We start from the raw sequence: 18,494 nt of genomic DNA, 5'->3' as shown, positions 1-18,494 counted from the left end.
GATCATACTTATCGACTTGCGCATGCGTTATATTCACTCTTCCGACATCTTGCTTCCTAAGTGACCTTGTGGCACCGCAGCTGAAAGAACGACTCCTGGTACTGGCTTTTTTTAAATGGTTTAGTTGAATTTTATTTCAGATGTCATTTTTTCTTGTTGTATTTGAGTGCATGTTACCTTGGTCTCAGACCAGATGAATGTTTCGCTGTTGTGCAAAACAACATAACCGCTGTCACTTACAGAAACTGGTATGACTAGCAGACTACATTTCATTCCTGCAGGCGTTTTCGTTCGTCCATCGGTTTCAGTTTCGTAACTGCAGAAAGTGGCAGTACCTTATTCGGAATAAGATGTTGAGCAAAATGCAAGGCGGATATTATGACTTGTTGTACATGGCGATTGAACATCATAAAGAAAAAGTAAAATAGTTTTAAATAGCAAAGTTAGTTTTGCCTGAACAAACGTGGATCTAATCTCGTGATGCAAAGGTAGCGGAAATCTTTATCCGCAACTTTCACCACGAAGTACATAAAAGGGTGCGCGTCATTGATTTCTCAGATATGTTCATTGAGTGAAACAGAAATGTTTGATTTTTTTCTGGTTTTATTTATTTTGTTCATCACAGTTAAGGAAAAAAAGAAGTAAAATAGTATAATATTCCTATTCTCAGTATTGGTCTGCACGCCATCATCCCAGCTTGAAGGATGGCATAGGACCTGGTATAGTAGTAGGGGCAAATTGAATAAATTGGGCTCTTTTTATCTCCACCTTTGAGCCTAATTTTGTCTCCACCTTTGAGTGAATAATTTTTTTCTCTACTTTTTAAACAGCTTAAATTTGTTGATGTATCATACATACTATCAGTATCACCTTGAAACTTGATCATTATTTTTGCTGCTGATTAAAGTCTAACCACAAAATTTAGTACTTTCGTCTTTAGTAGACATACTAAAATTTGTTGTATGTATTGGTTGTCCCATTATGTATTTGCATCCATAGCAATATTTCATTTTGATTGTTAGTAATGACATTAGATTAGTTACATCTAATCAGTATATTTCTAATCATTGTGAAACTGATTTAGATGAATTGGATTTGAATTTTTAAGGATCATTTTTAGATCTGTATTGAATATTTTGTCATCTGTATTGACTGATTTAAATGAATTGAATTTGACATTTTAAGGATCATTTGTTAATCAGTATTTTGATATTTCCTTGTCTGTATTGCCTTTGTTTTCATCTTTAACAGAAATGGCTCCTCCTAGCTACTCCGACCTTGGCAAAGCAGCCAGAGACATCTTCTCCAAAGGATACAGTAAGCTGAAACATGCTAATGCATGGTTTGATTGGAAGGGAAGAGGGGTAGGAAAGGTGCTTAAATTCTTGCTTTTATATGTGTCACACAATGAGTAAAATATTATTAAATAATGTCTGTTTTGTAACAGCTACTAAAGACAGCAGAAAATTGCTCCAGGGATTAAATACATGAAATTTGGAGAGAAAAAATGTTACGTATTAAGTATTAGATTACTTTGGGGTCACAACATTTTTCTGTGTGAAATTCAGGTTGCTCTGTAACTATAAAGAGAGTGCATTGTTACAGAGCAGCCAATGACATTTTGTATCAGATTACATTGAAAGTTAGCAGAGCTCCTGTTTTTTTTGTTGTTGTTGTTTTAAAGAGCTCCTGGTTTAGATTCTGATTCTGATTGGAAAACCACGAACAAAGAAGACTGTTGTCAGCATTGCGTACATTTTCTGAAGATTACACCAAACTCAGAGCATACCATAATTTTCAGCCTATAAAGTATTACTTTTATAAGACTTTTTTACTCAAATCTTATCTTTGCATCTTATCGGCTGTATGCGCCCTATCTGTCTGAAAACTAAATTCTGACCATCATGTAGGGCAACCTGACAACTCAGTATATGACAGCATCATTGATCACAATAAATGTTCATGATTGCACTGAACAGCAACATTGTAGTCGTACCACCGTTTGTTTGACATGGTTCGTGTTCACCATCGAATCAAACTGAAACAAAATCGCATTCTACACAAAATTTCAACAGAATTTGATATCAGTTCGCCCTTAGGCCATGGAAAAAAGAGCAGTGACTGAATTGGGGATAAATTTTTGGTGTGTAAGTTGAGAAATCACAGGTGAACTGGTCGTTTTTCAAAAGCAGAACACAAAGCAAAATGATGGACAGGACTGAAAAGCAGGGCGAGCAGACTGGATTCTGATTGAACAAGTTCATGAACTGGGACTTTACAATAGTGTACATTCGGCTGAAGGCTGTTAAATTGTTATAACGAAAATCAAAACAGAATTAACAAAATAGAAAGTGACAGATAACAGAACAGATCAACAGAGTTCCTGAAGATGACACTACTCGGAAAATATCATTCACTGTTTAGTGTTAACAGAGACAAAATGGAAGACTCGCTTTATGGCAGATGCAGCTTATCGGATGTGTGTTCCATATACAAGATTTTTTTTCTTTAAATTCAGGGGGTGCAGCACTTTGTAAGCCAAAAATTATGGTACATTTCAGGGGATGCTATCAACAAAGTGACTTAACAGAGCATTTCAGGCCAAAACATAATTCATACATGGATTCTGTCAGCTTTATTGTTGAATTATATTCAGTGGTGATGATTGTTAGATAAAACTGATGATTTTGATGAACAGGTTATTGACATATTGACTTAAATGTTTTATTTTACAGACTATGGTTTCTTCAAACTTAAGGCCAAGACAAAAACGGACAGTGGTGTGGAATTCACCACCAGCGGCAGTTCCAACAGTGACACCGGCAAAGTCAGTGGCAACCTGGAGACAGAGTACAAATGGTCTGAATATGGTATGTTTTGGGCATCTGATTCATTTTAACATGGAGGAGATAATAGCAGTAGTGATATTAAAGGTATCTACATAGTGCTTAACTCTTTACCGCCAAGTTTCTGTGTGAAAGTAGGTTGGTCCGCGGCCACTGTGGCTGTGGTTAACAGCGCAGTCCAGACCCATAATTTGACCATTTTCAACTCGCTCGTTTCACTACCAAACTTAATTAAATGACACCAATCTTATACTGGAATAAAGTTCATTCTTTCATCTATCTTCCTGTGGTATTTGTTTTTATCATTCGAGTCAAACTGGTATGTGCCGGGCGTTTAAACACAAAGGGTGTCGCGTCGATTTTTACTGCGGTGACAGACTCCGCCGTGCTTGCCGCGCGAGCAGAATAACATGTGTGTCACTCGATCGTTTCGCGCTGCATTGTTTGGCCATGTATAAATTTAGAAACTATGTCACTGGCAAGCCAGGATTCTCAAGTTTAGATTTGCTAGAAATTTGTTGGGGTTTTCACAGAAAGTAGATCTGAAAGTCGCAGCGAAAGTGTGAGACTGATGTTTGCGACCCTATAACATACGAACCAGTGTTTCAAATCACGAGCAAATTACAAGAAAAGAAAGTTTAAACTATGCACTTTCAAGTGCAATTCATGGCTTTTCTATAAAGAAAGAGTCTCGAACGCGCTTTGGAAGAAAAACGAGTGACCGATTTCGGATCCCGCAACGCTGCTCGACCATGGCGGCGATCGAAGCCGTCTGCTCGTCATCATCGTTTGAAGAATGGAAAACACGCCAACTTACAGGTTTGTAAGCAAATTTTTTTTCAATATGTTTATTTTGAAAATAAATGTAAATCATATTTTTTTAATATTTTTGTGGGTTTGGATGAATCCTAACAACTTTGCTTCAGCAGTGTTGATGTGTAACTGGGAACAGTAACGCTTCGTCAGTCACGTTATTTTTTTTAGCACAATTATGATCTTTTATTCAAAAATTTACCGCGATCGACAGCTGTATCTAGAAGATGAAGTGTCAGATTATTCAGTAATTTTTTTGTTGTACAAGGGTTTTGAGTTAGTGAGAGCGGATTGATGGTTTAATATTGTGACCGACGTCGGACAGCATGGGAACACGTGTATCTTTCCACTTCTGTTCTGGTCATCAAACGCCAAGACAATTTCACGCGCGCGCGCGCGCGCGTGTGTGTGTGTGTGTGTGTGTGCGTGCGTGCGTGCGTGCGTGCGTGCGCGCATTAGTATGTATCTTATATACTAAGAGTGTATGCACAGAGTTAGTGTCTGTTGAACTGATGTAGCATGCATACATGAGGTTGCCTGAGTATGGATTAGTTAGTGTGTGTGTGTGTAAATGATTTAAAGAATAATTAACTTATATGATTAGTAAACATGAAATAAGTTTAAGATATGTTGTTACATAAAACTTACATCAATTTAAGTGAAACCATTACAGTGGAGTAGTAATGAAATTAGTAGATCATGTATCAGTGCACATTCATCACACACTCATGCACACACACATATAAATGATATATATGCAAAAGCATCTATGAAATGAAAAAAAAAAAGTATTTTAAAGCATTAGAGCTGTCTCAAATTTCATGCCTGTGTATTTCAGATGATGATCAGTATAAAGCCTTAAGGGCGACTGTTGCACACAGTGGACGAAGAAGACCACCATCAGCACCCAAGGTTCCATCCAACAACAAACTCTTGATGCAGTTAAATATGTTAAAGCATCAAGAAAACAAAACCTGGGGGGAAATGGAACATTTTCTACACAAATTGTTCCCAGAGTGTACCTTTCCACGTGTGGTGTCAATAGTTAAGGAATTCAGCAAGTGTGAAACGATCAGTGGTGCTGAATGTTTTTTACAAGAAAGGAAAGATTCATGCATCTTCCCTGGCCCCTCCTGTCAGAAGTTTGGAATTACACGTGCAGATCTTTTGAAAGGAACTGTAGAGGACTGTGAGGCTTTACTCAGTTGTCCTATTGGTCTTGTGTCTGAAGTATGTCACTTAGCTAGGATATTGAGGATAAAGGATGCAACATTGCATAAATGACACCTGGTCAGAGATTTGCCACCAACCCAACAGCTCAAATTAAAACTGGGGAGGCTCAGAGCAGATGAGGCTCGCCTGCGTAAAAACAGAAGTAAACCAGGGGGAGTAGAACTTCCTTTTGAAAGTGCAGAGGTCATCAGAGACAGCAGGAAGAAGCAAAAAAATGTCAGCTACCTCCTACTTCAGACCCAGAGCCAGCATGCAGCAAAGAAAAAAATGAGGACATTATCACACAGGAACTAAGAACAACGACAGAGGAGGTGTCATTTCTTAAAGCAAAACTGAGTGAAAAAGAAAGGGAACTGCAAATCAAGGATGCTGAAATGACTGGACTTCTGTTATGTCAAATATGCACATTTACAATTACTCTGGTGATATCTGACAGCATAGTATCATCATGATTGTAAAAAACTTGCTCATTTGTTACTAAAAACCATATACTTTGTGACTGTTTTCATTGTTATTTGCATTTCTGATAGCATAAAGTCTTCCAAAAAACTGTATTCTACATGCTTTTCTGAACATGCACATATCTGAAATGTTTTTGTAGCTTGAAAACTTTCTGAGATATCAGCATTATAAGTCAGCATGTTATCACTGTGAAATCAGGCCATTCGACACTTGACAAAACTGAATATTTTGCTATTTTGAAGGCACTGTCTCTCTCTAAGCATGTTCTTGAGTAGGCCAGAAAAAATTCAGCATAAACTAGGTATTGGTGGAACCAAGTACAGCAAAGAACAATGTGGTAAGTCTTCATCTTAAAATTTTATGACAGTCTAAAAATAGCAATTTGTTAAATCTGTCAAAACGCGTCATTTTTGCACATTTTTAGACGCCGTTTTCTTAAAAACTACTGGGTATAATGCAATGAAAATTTGCATGTGAACTTAGTTTTTTATGTTCTTTCCAATGGTGTAATTAGTTTTTAGATATGTTGAATTTCAAAATTTAAGTGGTCCTACCTAGTGAAAGACACTCTCCAACACCATATATTATTGACTGGACATTGTTCATGTTAGAACAAAACAGACTAGTGCACTTCAAAATTGGTCAGAAAGGAAAAGTTAGTCAAATTCATATTGCGCAGGAAAGTTGGCTGTGCCTATCAAGCTTTGTTACAATGTGAAAAAAATTATAACATGACTCCTTGATGTCGACTACTCGCCTGTGGTGGTGAACTGTCTAATTGACTGAAGTCACCTGTGGTGGTGAAGGAGTTAGTCTTGTCCAGAGACAAATCAAAGCATTTTTCACACCAGTCATTCACACACATGCATAAATGATTCAGAAGGATCGAAGGCAAAACTTTAAAAATACATGTAAGTAGAGAAACTAGACTAGAGTGAGGGGAGAGCTGTTTTGGAGTGGGGTAGGTTTTATTCAAGGCCAGATTTGAAAGAGCTGAGTGCAGGGATTTGATGAGGTGAAAGAGGGAGTTCGACCCACTGAAAGGTCCTGAGGTGGAGAAAAAGTGGCCACCGACTGTGAAATATTTGTAGATGGGAAAGAAAGATTTAGTCAGTGTTATTTTAGATTTTAGTGAGTAATTGCCGTTTACATAACAAAGATTTTTTTTGGGATCGGGTTGTAAACCATGTGCCTAAACCCATGAGGACCAGGGATTGCACTGTGTCTGGCCTCCACCCTTCGCCCTGTCTGGCATCGGTTCCCCTACCTGGAGCATATGCTCCCACCAGCATAGCTGTAAGGGACCCTAAGGCACACAAGAGCCTCCACCACAAGGTAACTGTCCTTTGGGCACCTGTTTATAGGTTGTCAAAGACTGGGCTTGTTAGGAGAATTGTAAGAAACTGTGTTTCATTCTTATCGAGTCTATTTTCCTTTAAATTTGCTCTGGAGGGAGAATAAACATTACAACTGTAATACAAGTGTAAGAAGTAAGCCATGAAGCATTAAAAGCCTTTAAAGGTGTTTTGGTGTCATATACTGTACCATGTCAAACTGATGCAAACTAGGTCTATCGGTTTGCTCTGCTTGGCCAAATTTTGCACGGCTAACGGTGAAAAGACGACCCGGTCTTGCCTGGTCCTCTCTTAGCCAATCAAATGCCTCTAAAAGCTATAAACGCTGAATCATTCCTTTGGCCAAGGCTCTCCATGCCATCTTGTCAGGTTTACGTTCTGTCTCGTCTTACGCTTTTTTTTTTTTGGCTATTAAGCGTATTCATTTGGCCTTTTTTTGCTACATGCGGCTTGTGTTTATTGTATTCTTACATTCTGTGTACTTGATTCGACTCAGCCCTCTCAATTCGTTCGTTTTTCTCTACCTCTAAGTCGATCCTGTCTTTCATTTCTCTGTTGGGGATCGGATTTTCGCTGGGTGCCTAAGCACGGGTACCATGCCTCATATGCCATCCCACGAAGGCAGGAATCATGATGCTGGGATTGAGACCCGGCAAGAGACTCTCCCAGGCCTGGAGCTCATGATTCCTTCCGATAGGGACCGCGGCGATGCGTCTTTAGACACTGATCGCGGAGGTGACACTCGTACTAGTAAAACGGCCATGAAGGGGACCGGGGGGAAAGGGGTACGAGAGTCGCCTCCCAAGGTGACCCAGTGCGAGGCAGGGAGAGGGGTGAGTGGCAAGTCCTCTCTTGGCGGTGGGGACTCGCAGCTAGGTGCGAAATCCCAAGGGGAGGCCACGCCCAGCTGTTACCCGGGTCCCCACTCGGAGACAGTCCTCGGGGCCCCATTGCTGTTCCCCCTCCTCCCTCCTCTGCCGACCCCCCTCCCCCACCTCCTCCTGAGGGGGAGAAAATTTTGGTTCCGGGGGAGGGGGGGCCCTCTACTTTGCCCACCCCAAGCCAAGCCACCCCAGTCTCCCCACAAGAGGGGATTCGGGGCGCATGGCCACCTGCTCTGCAGGTCTTCCCGCTATTCGCCGGTCTCCCCTGCTGGGGGAGCCCCGCCCGTGTCAGACGGTTCCGGGCAGTCGGCCTGCTCGTCTTCTGGCGGGACTGACACCCATCTATGGTGCACGCTGGGTTGCCAGGAGGACCAGGGGCCAACCCCTTGTCCGCTCCCCACCGGACACAACCCAGCACATCTCACAGGGTGACACACACAGCCCCGGCAAGTGGGATCGACTTCTTGTCGGTCAGGTCGAGCTTCTCGCACGGCGGCACAAGGCAGCTCTTTTAGTTTTGGCGCGAAGCAGAGGGGAGAGGGATGAACAGCGAGCGAGCGCGAAACGTTGGAAAGGTGATAGCCTGGACAGACAGGCAGGCAGTATATGGGGCAGCGCTCTGGCGCACCACTAACTTCGCACTATTCTCAGCGGAGCGCATGTTACACGGGCAGTGTGTACAGCTGTGAACAGCTTCGCTGCTGCTGATAAACTGTCAGAAACAGGGTTATGTGCTTTTAAAAAATAATACTCTATGTCAGAATGCAACAAGAAGGGCGCTATGGGTGTGAATGGATGTGTGATTTTCTGACAAATTTAACGATACCAAACATGAGTAGGTTTAATTTCCTACAGGCAGTGTACAAGCGGTCCAAAACTTAGCGAGCACACGAACATTCTGTTCGAACTGAGGAACACACACGAAACGTAGTTCAATTTCAACTCCGTGTTGTGTGTGTACATCATTTTACTTGGAGATAAAACTTATATCATGATATACATGCATGTCTCCACGATACAACTGGAAGGAAAATATAGCCGATACGTTACCTAGAGGTGGCAGACCGCCCCGGAATTAGTGTCAGTATTTAACGATCAGCTCCACTGAGAACTGCTGCCAGCCACTTAAGTTTCACACTTCTCTCAACATCACGGGAAGAGAGACGGACAGACAGACATATATGCAGGGACAGACATACTGAGAAACAGAGGAACGTGTACGGAGAGAGAAAGGGGAGAGGCACAGAGAGAGAGGGAGAGAGACAGACGCACAGAGAGAGAGAGAGAGAGAGAGACGCACACAGAGAGGGGGAGAGAGATTTTCGCCGACTAGATGTTTTGCGTGTCAGTATGTGTGCCTTTGCTTGCGACATGCATTTGGTCAGTCTAAAAGATACACCTTGACGATACCATGCTTTTAGTAAACGATCACAATGTAACGTACTGACATGCATTTGTAAGTTCTAAATAATAAAATCCATTCCTACCTGAACTTATAAATCCGTATGAACTCCTTGTTTGTAGTTGGTAATCCACTCAGTTGAAGTGTGACACTGACTAAACTCAAACATTTTTTTTTCTTGAACATCAATTATGCACATCAGTCGTGTGCATAATTTTTCTTCTTCTTCAGTAAGAGATTTATTGAGATCTTCATCCTCTGAGTCAACATACACCGTCTTACGTTTCAATTGTGCGATGGGTGATATAGCTGCGTCAGTGACAGGTGTTTTGGGTGTTATTGGAGATGTGTTTGTGCACAGCGTTCTTGTTTTTTTGACTGGTGTTGATGTGGACTGACAAAATGACGTTGACACACTGTCGTCGGTATCTAAGCAGAGGTCAGACGGATCAAAACTGTCATCCGTGCATTTTTTTACGGGTGCTGATCGTCTTTTTTTCGGACAACCAGGCTGACTTTTTGAGTGATGAAAAGAGCATGTTTTGCACTGATCCAAAGATAGATCTGGATCGAAAGTTGTCCAGATTTCTGACATTCTGTCAATGTCAAGTGCAACATTTTCATTTGCAGTTTTGAACTGAGAATTTCCATGAGTATGTTTCATTTTTATCATTATTTTGTAGCACTTGATACAAATGCATGTGGGATGTTTGCCCTCTTCATCATTCGAAACATCTAGACCGAAAAAACGAAACAGTTCAGAAGAATACTTGGCACAAAGTCTTGCATTCAACCCCTTGTCTTTATCTCTTCTGAGAACCCGCTCACCACACACACGACACATATTATCCAAACATCTCAAGTGTTCACTGAAGGTGTGTTGCCCAGTCAGCAATGCTGCCACTACCGCACCAGATTCCATTTTTGTCGGCACTCACACACACACACTTAGGTCAAATAACTGGATGTAACACAAACACTCGGACAGTGTCTGGTAAATCACACAACACACTTAAAGTTCACATTCACTGGAATCATGTACACAAAAATGACAGCAAACAAAAACCAGTGTGCACGAATATGATTAAATGAAAATCACTTAAACAATACACCTTTCTCTGCTGGAAACATAGGCACAAAGAGCGCGGCGCGCGCTCCCCTTCCCCCCCCCCTCCCATCCCAGTGGAATCTAGGTCAGCAGCCGTGCTCCTGACCGCTCACTGAACTCTGAAACTAAATAGCTCTGCTGGAAGTTAAGCGGCACAGCCGTGCTCGACCAATATTGCCACTCAGTCCACAAATCGGGCCTCTGTCAACCCACAGGTGACCTCCACGGTCACAACGGCCTCCTTGTCAGGACCGACGGCTGCCGAGGGGCCCCGCTCGGCCCGAGGGAGCCTGCAGTTCCCACCTACCCAGCCCTCGGCCCTACAGGGAAATGAGTGGGTGTTTGTCCCCTCACAGCACTCATGGGTCCCCCTTGCATCCAGGGACGCCCTCACTGAGAAGGTGTGGCACCCACCATCCCAAGCATGGTTGGACCTGCGGTCCACACGCTCCTTACCCACTTCAGGTGTCAAGGACATAACAGCTGTGGCCATGGTCCCTGCTCGGGATCGTTCTAGCTCATCCCGCTGGGCTGACCACAGCTCACAGGATGCCCCAGCGGGTACATCCACTTGGGATGGCACCCAGCAGGGGATGGACTGCGAACAAGAATGGGAGCCCCTGTCTTCGGATGAGGACGAATAAGCGGACGAGCACTCTTCACCCCCATCCCAGGGGGACAGATTGAGCCCACGCCTCCCTAGGGACCAGCCTGAACCAAACTCGGACTTAGCCGAGCTTGAACTGACCCTCCCCAATAGGGTCACACGTTCCGAATCAGTCCCTCAGGCGACTTTGTTACCCTTGACCCTCCTTAGGCCATGGGACTCTAACTCCAGAACCACAAGGCGACTCAGAGTGCCAGAAATGGCACAGGAATGGCTTAATAAGCCATCCCGCACTGTCAGGGGTGCTGCTTCCATCCCTCCTCCAGGCAGGGAGTCCCTCTCTGCCCCGGGCGCTTTTTCCCCAGGCAAGTTCCTTAAAGATTCCTCCAAGGACCACCCGGCCTATAGGGAAGCGGAGCCCTCCGCGCAGGACAGGATGTTGGTCTCACAGTGCACCACCTTCCCCACTTCAGCTACTCTGTCTTTTAAAATGTTAGCAGAGTGGGACAGATTGGCCCGCTGCTGCCTCCTTGAGGTTTCCACGGCTTATACCTTCTTCAACGCGTTCCTCCACAGGGCCAGTGAGCTGTGGGAACAACGTCCAGTTAATCAGGACACGGGGTCTCCTTCCTCTGTCTTGCCGGGCCTGTTCACCGACCAGAGGTTAAACACTTTTGGCAATAGGGTAGCATCTGGTCTCATGGCAGCTGCTGACACAGCTACCAGCCTTCACTTCAATACTGTGCTAGCTCGGCGTGATGCCATTCTCCACCTCTCTAACATTCCAGTAGAGGAGAGGGCTGCCCTGCGGTCCATCCCAGCACAGTAGCACTCCCTCTTCGGCCAGTACGCGCCCCATTTTGTCAGCCACAGGGCAGAGACAAACAGGGAGGTGGCCTCATATTTAGCCCACACCTCCCAGGGGCGCCAGGGTTCTATGCCATTGAAGAGACCGGCCACCAGGGCCCCTCCATATACCACGCCACCTAAGTCAAAGCGGCGTGCGCAGAATCAGCAGCAGAGGAATAAACCACCTCATGTCCGTCCAAGCCGACCGGCCATGCCCAAGGCCAGAAGGCGGCACCCCCATTGACTGGGCCACGATTCAGCACCGCCAGTCGTTCAGCCCCTCCAAGTAGGAAACTTGTCCCGGCATGCACATCAGCAGCGTGCTCTGGGACTCGATGACTGGATTGTATCGGTGCTAGAGTCGGGGTACATGCTGCCTTGGGCGGAGGACCGCCCCCCTCTAAGATCCACTCCTCCTCCTTATGTGCCCAGCTCAACGGAGCAGGAGAGCGTCTTAGTGAAGGAGATATCGCACCTACTCCTCATAGGGGCGATATCTCAACTCTTGGACCCGGGCCCCGGTTTTTACGGCCAGTTGTTCGTGATTCCAAAGGTCTCGGGAGGAGGTGTTTTAACTACACATTCATTACCGTGACTCACTAGTGCAGACTCGGCCAGGAGTCCGATTCCTGTCCAGTGCAAACTACTACCTGCCTGTGCGGAGAAAACGAAAGTAGCTACAGCCGATAACCTCCCGGAAGTAGGTTACCTCCCCTCTATTCCTGACTAGCTTCCTCTTTTTCCCCTCTCTTGGTGCAAGGAAGGACAAAGCAGTCCAATTTAGGCATGTTACGCGGAGACACACAAGTCCTTCATTCCTAGCATGGTTGCCAAGGCATCCTTTCTTCCTTCCTTTGCCTACAACAACCTTGGGTTTGCACCACTGTGGTTGTGTCAACAGCTTGACAAGGGCCCTAGGGGTGGAGGTAACCTACTTCTGGGAGGTTATCGGCCATAGCAACTTTCGTTTTCTCCACATAGGCGGGTAGTAGTTTGCACAGGACAGGAATCGGACTCCCTGCCAGAGTCTGCACCAGTGGGTCACGGTAAGTATGTTAGATAAACGTAATTTTAGGAAAAAAAATTTCCTATTCTGTATTTTGCAAATAAAGTAGCTTTTTCACAGCTGTGCAAAAAATCTAGGAACAGAAAAAGAAAGTAACAAAGTACATGCATATTTATTATTTCATGTACCGTAAAGTTCGGTCTATAAGCCGCGACTTTTTACCCCAGCTTCAACCTCTGCGGCTTATACAATGATGCAGCTTATTTGCGGATTTTAACGATCCCAGGAGTGTCACGTTCTCGTCTATTCTTAGCTGCCCTTCAACTCACCAAAATCATTATTTCTGTCCATGAATTTTTGGATGAGCTTCAGAATAGTGTGCTAACTGTTAACATTTTATAAATCAAATCCGCGCACATTAAAGCCTTCAGATCAGCATTCAGTTCTACTCTGCTCAAGCATACATCCTAATCATGCCGAAAATGTGACGTTATGCCTATGATGCAGCCTTCAAATTGAAGGTGATCGACCTAGCAGATGACAGTGCAAGCGACGAACCAGCAGCGACCTCCACCTTCATGTTCATGAAGTGAAAGCGAGGCTGAAGTCGGTGACAAGATGGCGGAGGAAACTGTGCTGGTTCTCTTCAACTCGGACACTGAAGATGAAGATTTTAGTGGATTCAGTGAGCAGGATGACGTTGAATAAATGTGACTATCCCTAAATTATGGATCTTATTTTCGTTGTGTTTATTATTTTTTTGTGGCACTAGCAGTATTTTCGCTTGCTTTTCTTTGTGTTGTTTCCCGCTTGTGTTTATTTCATAACCTACAGTATCGACAGCTTTTCTGTAGTATTAGCATGTGTTCCGGTACCGGAAATAATTGCATCTTATAAGCCGGTGCAGCTTATGTATGCATAAAGTTCAATTTTTACCAAAATTTAGTGGGTGCGGCTTATATACCACTGCGCTCAATAGACCGAACTTTACGGAATATATACACTCATTCAGTTATTGCCTTTCTCACACCACACATTTATGAGTTACAAAATATCTTGTAGATAAGTTTCACTTCAATTAAAAAGGTTTGTGTTACAGGTTTGACCTTCTCAGAGAAATGGAGCACAGAAAATGTACTGGACACCGAGATAACCATTGAAGACCAGCTGACTGAAGGCCTGAAAATTACCTTTGATACGTCGTTTGCTCCACAAACAGGGTATACAGTCATTTATAATTTGAAACACGCAGGTGCACACACGCACACACATAAACACACTCACACAATCACTCACTAACCTTACTCATTGACTCATATGTTTGTGATTATTATTTGTGGACCAGTAGAAATGAATGATCACCAGTTTGTGTATGGCAAAGTTTATATATGTCTTTAAAAGCTTTGAAAATTAATTATATTCTGGCATTTCAGCAGATATAGAAAATGGTAAAAGAACGAACATCTAAAAGCAAAGGTTGCATTTCATTGAATTTTGATAAACAGGGGTGGGGGGGGGGGGATTTTTTTTTCTTTTTTGTTTTGTTTTTTAATTTAAACTTTATATTCAAGCTTTTTTTTTTTTTGCTTTTTTTTTTTTTGTTCAATTAATATGATATGATTGCAAATTTATACAGTAAAAATAATGTCAAGAATATATTTTTCTCATGAATCTTCTACTATTGACAAATTTGTGTTTCAGAAAGAAGAGCGGCAAAATCAAGACCGGCTACAAGCAAGACTACTTCAATGGTAACGTTGATGTTGACTTTGACTTTGCTGGCCCGACTGTGAATGCAGCAGCTGTTCTAGGGTCAGTACATACAGTTTTTTGTGCTAAACTTACATGATACAGGCTAAGAGCACCTCAGATGATAAAGATAAAAAGCTTTAAAAACAACAGCAAACAAACCAACTTATGGCATTGCTTTTGTTGTAAATCTAGTCAAAATTTGATTTGTGAAATGCAGATCCTATAGCCATGAATATTGAGCCATAACATGATAAATATAGTCAGATGTGCTGAGATAGATACATAGAAAAGGAGTCACACAGGGATAGAAACAAATACGTGATATATTCTTGGAGATGGACCAAGGCAGAGACAGACTGAGATGGATATTTATGAATTAACTTTTTTTCTTCTTTTTTTTTCTTTTTTTTTTTACTGTCCCATCATCTTCACCATTTCAGTGGCATTACTCCCACGCCACTCATTTCAAGTCCCCCATAAACGGCCATACCTGGATTCATCTGTCACAGTACATTGGGAACCATCGACGTTAGGTCGCTAGGAGACCCAGCATTGCTGCCGAGACACTTTGGTGGTGTTCAGTATTGCCTGTTCAGATTTAGTTTACTTATGACACCACCTAGTAAGCTGCCAACTGACGACAATAATGGCTTAGTCATGAAACCAGACTGAGTGTCCGCCCAGAGTGGAGACTGCCGCCACATCCCTTCCAATGAGTCAACGATAGTCCCCCATGAATCAACTGACACTAAAGACCTTGACAAGACTCACCCCAAGTACAGAAGTGGAGAGGAATTGAATGGAATTGATGGGTCACCATGAGAGCAGGGCATTTAAGGCCACTTAAAAATCTTTTTAATTACACATACTTAACTGTGACCCAACTAGTGCAGACTCTGGCAGGGGTCTGACATTCCTGTCCTGTGCAAACTACTATACATTGGTGATCGAGGAGGAGGATCACAGTGATGATAATGGCGATGTTGTTATGGAGGTCCATTTAGGTTTGGGACTTCGTGATAATGATATCCTGGTGTTAACCAGGCCTTAAGAGACACAGATACTTGCAGTGTTGGTCATGAAATTGAAAAACCCACATCTGCCTGCGTCCTCCCAGCTGTCAGTCCATGACGCTAACCACTTTGCCACAGTGGCTGGTTAAATTGTTATTTCTTAAAAGATGCTAACATGGAGTAATACATTATGTTGAGTTAACAGAGATCAGTATTAACTGGCTTGCTTGAAATTGCATCTGTGAAATGATTTGCCTGATTTGGTTTTGTCTGGTCTGTTCATTCCCCATTCAGATACAATGGGTGGCTTGCAGGGTATCAGATGGCATTTGACACTGCCAATTCCAAACTGGCCAAAAGTAACTTTGCTGTTGGCTTCACAACAGAGGACTTCACTCTGCACACTTGTGTGTAAGTTGACCTTGATTTGATTGCTTATTTAGACACTGTATGTGTTGAACACACACACACACACACACACACACACACACACACACACACACACAGTTGTTTCGCTCTATCTTATAATGTACTACTATCTTACCCAAATCTTTTTCTTTTTACATAATAACTGATGTGTGCATGGTGATCAGTAAAGGGTGTGTCAGTTATTCATTTTCTCTTTGATATTTGCTGACGGGCTTATTAAGTGAGCTGAAAGAAACAGTGACAGATAAAAGAGTGAGAAAGAAGAGAGAGTATAGTTATATTGCGCAGGTTTTTATGTAATTTTGTTTATTTTCTCAAAACACATTGTTATAGAAACTGCATTGTATGATAATGATCTGTGCCTGTGTGAGTGAGAGAGAGAGAGTCAGTTGGGTTTTTTTTTTGTTTTGTTTTTTTTCCTGTTCCCCCCTTTATTATTTTTTTAATTTTAATTCTTAATTTGAATCTGTTTTTATTTGTGAATCTTTTCTATTTATGGCACCTTACGTTTTTTTTCTTAGCAATGATGGACAGGAGTTTGGTGGTTCCATCTACCAGCGATGCAGCCCTGAACTGGAAACTGCAGTCAATCTGTCCTGGACATCGGGCACTAATGCCACACTCTTTGCCCTTGGTGCCAAGTACACCCTGGACGAAAATTCCAATGTCAGCGTAAGTAGACTTGTGTGAATCAATCTTTTTTTTCAGAGAGATCTGATGTTAATGGAAATTAAAGTATGAAAGATGGATAACTGTAGGTACGCAGCAGAACTTGCTGAAAAGCTGATAGAAATGTTCTTGTCAGTCAGAGTTGTTATTCATCCATTTGTTGGATGATGAGATAATTATGAAGTACATACTAGTTTTATAGCTTATGTTTTGTATGTTTCTTCTATTTTATTACAGCCATAACAATGGAGAAATTATGTGTAGAGCCCACCAATGACAGACGCATTTGAACATGAAGAAAAGAAAGAAAAAAAATAAAGTTGAACTTGCCATAAACAATTTTTTTCTGTTGTTACTTTTTCCAGTGCAAGGTGAATAACTCTAGTCAGATCGGACTTGGCTACAGCCAAAAGCTGCGTGATGGTAAGAGTTTTTCTAATCCTTTTCTTCTACAGTTACTCCTAGAATGTTCTCTCACTATGCAAGCACTAGCTGTGCACAGTGAGTCATTAACACTGTTCGCTAATGTTTAGTCAGTTTTTAGATCATGACAAGGGAATCTGCTTTTATTTAAAAAAAAAAAAAAAATTAGTACAACCTTGCTATATTAAATGTCAGTCTTATTTTCCTCTGTTCAGCACAGAAACCTATCTGTGCATTTTTGTTACAGACTTTGCCATGAAATATGCATTTTGATTTGCACATGACGCAGAGTGGAGTGAATGATTGAAGCACATTTTGTCATTATCCCTTAATAACTGAAAAGGAAATGGAGAGATGAAGTGTTGGGTAAGAAAAGCTGTGACATTCGGGGGTTGGAAAACAATACTGGGGTGTTCATTAATGCAAAAGTAAGGTATGGCGAATGAATGGGAGCCTTTGCCCATCTGTGCCCAATCAAAACAGACTATAGTATAAAGTTTTGCTTTGAATGTTTTGTTCTGCTTAATTGACAAGTGAAAAAAAAAAGAAGAAAAACTTAAATACTTTTCCATATTTTCTGTCCCTACCAGGAGTTAAGCTCACTCTGTCTGCCTTGATAGAAGGCAAGAGCATCAACCAGGGAGGTCACAAGGTGGGCCTCGGACTGGAGCTGGAGGCATAAATTTGCAGACTGGCATATCCTGAAATGTACTGTAAAGCTCCACTTGAAATATGAGCGTAGATTCTTGCCGCAAGACCTTTCCAGTGTGTCTGCCAGCACAAGCAGCTGCCTTCACCATCACCTTTGTGGATATTCATACATGGACAAGCACATCATTTGTCAGTGTTGACTTTTTTTCTTTCTTTTTTTTAATCGTCTGTGTGGGGCTTGAAAGTGTGTGGGTTGTTTGTGTGAATTATTAATTCAGTGTGAGACCTGTGAGAAGACTTTTCTATTGCAGAATTGGAATTAACTAGGAATTGGATCCGGGCTCCCATCACTTCTCTTCTAGTCCCCTCATCTTGCTTCTCCTCTCCCTGAAAGTCTTGGCTTAGTTGTTAGAGATTTGCTCAGTTACTTTGTGAATTTGCTCGTGATAAGATACAAAATGTGTGGAGAAGTCAGATTATTATTATTATTATTATTTAAAAGATACAAAATATGAAGATAACAGATTTATCAAAGGTATTTGTGATTTTACTTTATTTATTTGTGTGTGGTGAAGTTGTTTATTCCAGAATAAATGATTAAACTTGATGTATGGAAAGGTGTTGACAATAGTAATCTGTATGCCTTACAAGGTATTACTCTTGGAAATTGAGATCTGTTGGTATCTTTTGACGATTGAAAATTCCATGTACAGTTGTATAGGAGATAAAGATTAAATTTTTGTCCATGCACCTGTGGACTGATATATTTGTGTGTATGTATGAGGCAAGAGAGAAAGATACATTGTACAGGCTTTCCTCAGATAACTTGAGCAAAAGCTTTCAAATATAACAAGGACTTAAAAAAAATTTATGCAGCTCTGTTACAGCTTTTCCTTTGCTTTTTGTCAGAGCCACTCATCTGTCAACTGTGGTCTGTTTTGCACAGTATCCAGTTCTTCTGACATTGAAAACAATAGGATGCCACAACTGAA

General features: G+C 42.2%; 1 protein-coding gene across 1 annotated transcript; it reads left to right on the top strand.

Annotated features, from left to right (window-relative positions):
* Nucleotides 1–5: 5 nt before the first annotated feature.
* On the top strand, nucleotides 6–18,252 carry LOC143287557 (non-selective voltage-gated ion channel VDAC2-like). The gene is made up of 9 exons (XM_076595650.1): nucleotides 6–98; nucleotides 1,252–1,317; nucleotides 2,736–2,870; nucleotides 13,665–13,785; nucleotides 14,267–14,377; nucleotides 15,625–15,741; nucleotides 16,281–16,431; nucleotides 16,794–16,851; nucleotides 17,442–18,252. Exons 2-9 carry the CDS (start codon nucleotides 1,254–1,256, stop codon nucleotides 17,531–17,533), a joined length of 849 nt encoding a protein of 282 aa, XP_076451765.1. The 5' UTR covers nucleotides 6–98; nucleotides 1,252–1,253; the 3' UTR covers nucleotides 17,534–18,252.
* The last annotated feature ends 242 nt before the right edge of the window (nucleotides 18,253–18,494 follow it).

The sequence above is a fragment of the Babylonia areolata genome, chromosome 1 (genome assembly GCF_041734735.1).
Source record: "Babylonia areolata isolate BAREFJ2019XMU chromosome 1, ASM4173473v1, whole genome shotgun sequence".
Classification (NCBI taxonomy): domain Eukaryota; kingdom Metazoa; phylum Mollusca; class Gastropoda; order Neogastropoda; family Buccinidae; genus Babylonia; species Babylonia areolata.
The sequence above is the reverse complement of the archived record's forward strand: the minus strand, read 5'-3'. Positions and strand labels throughout refer to the sequence as shown.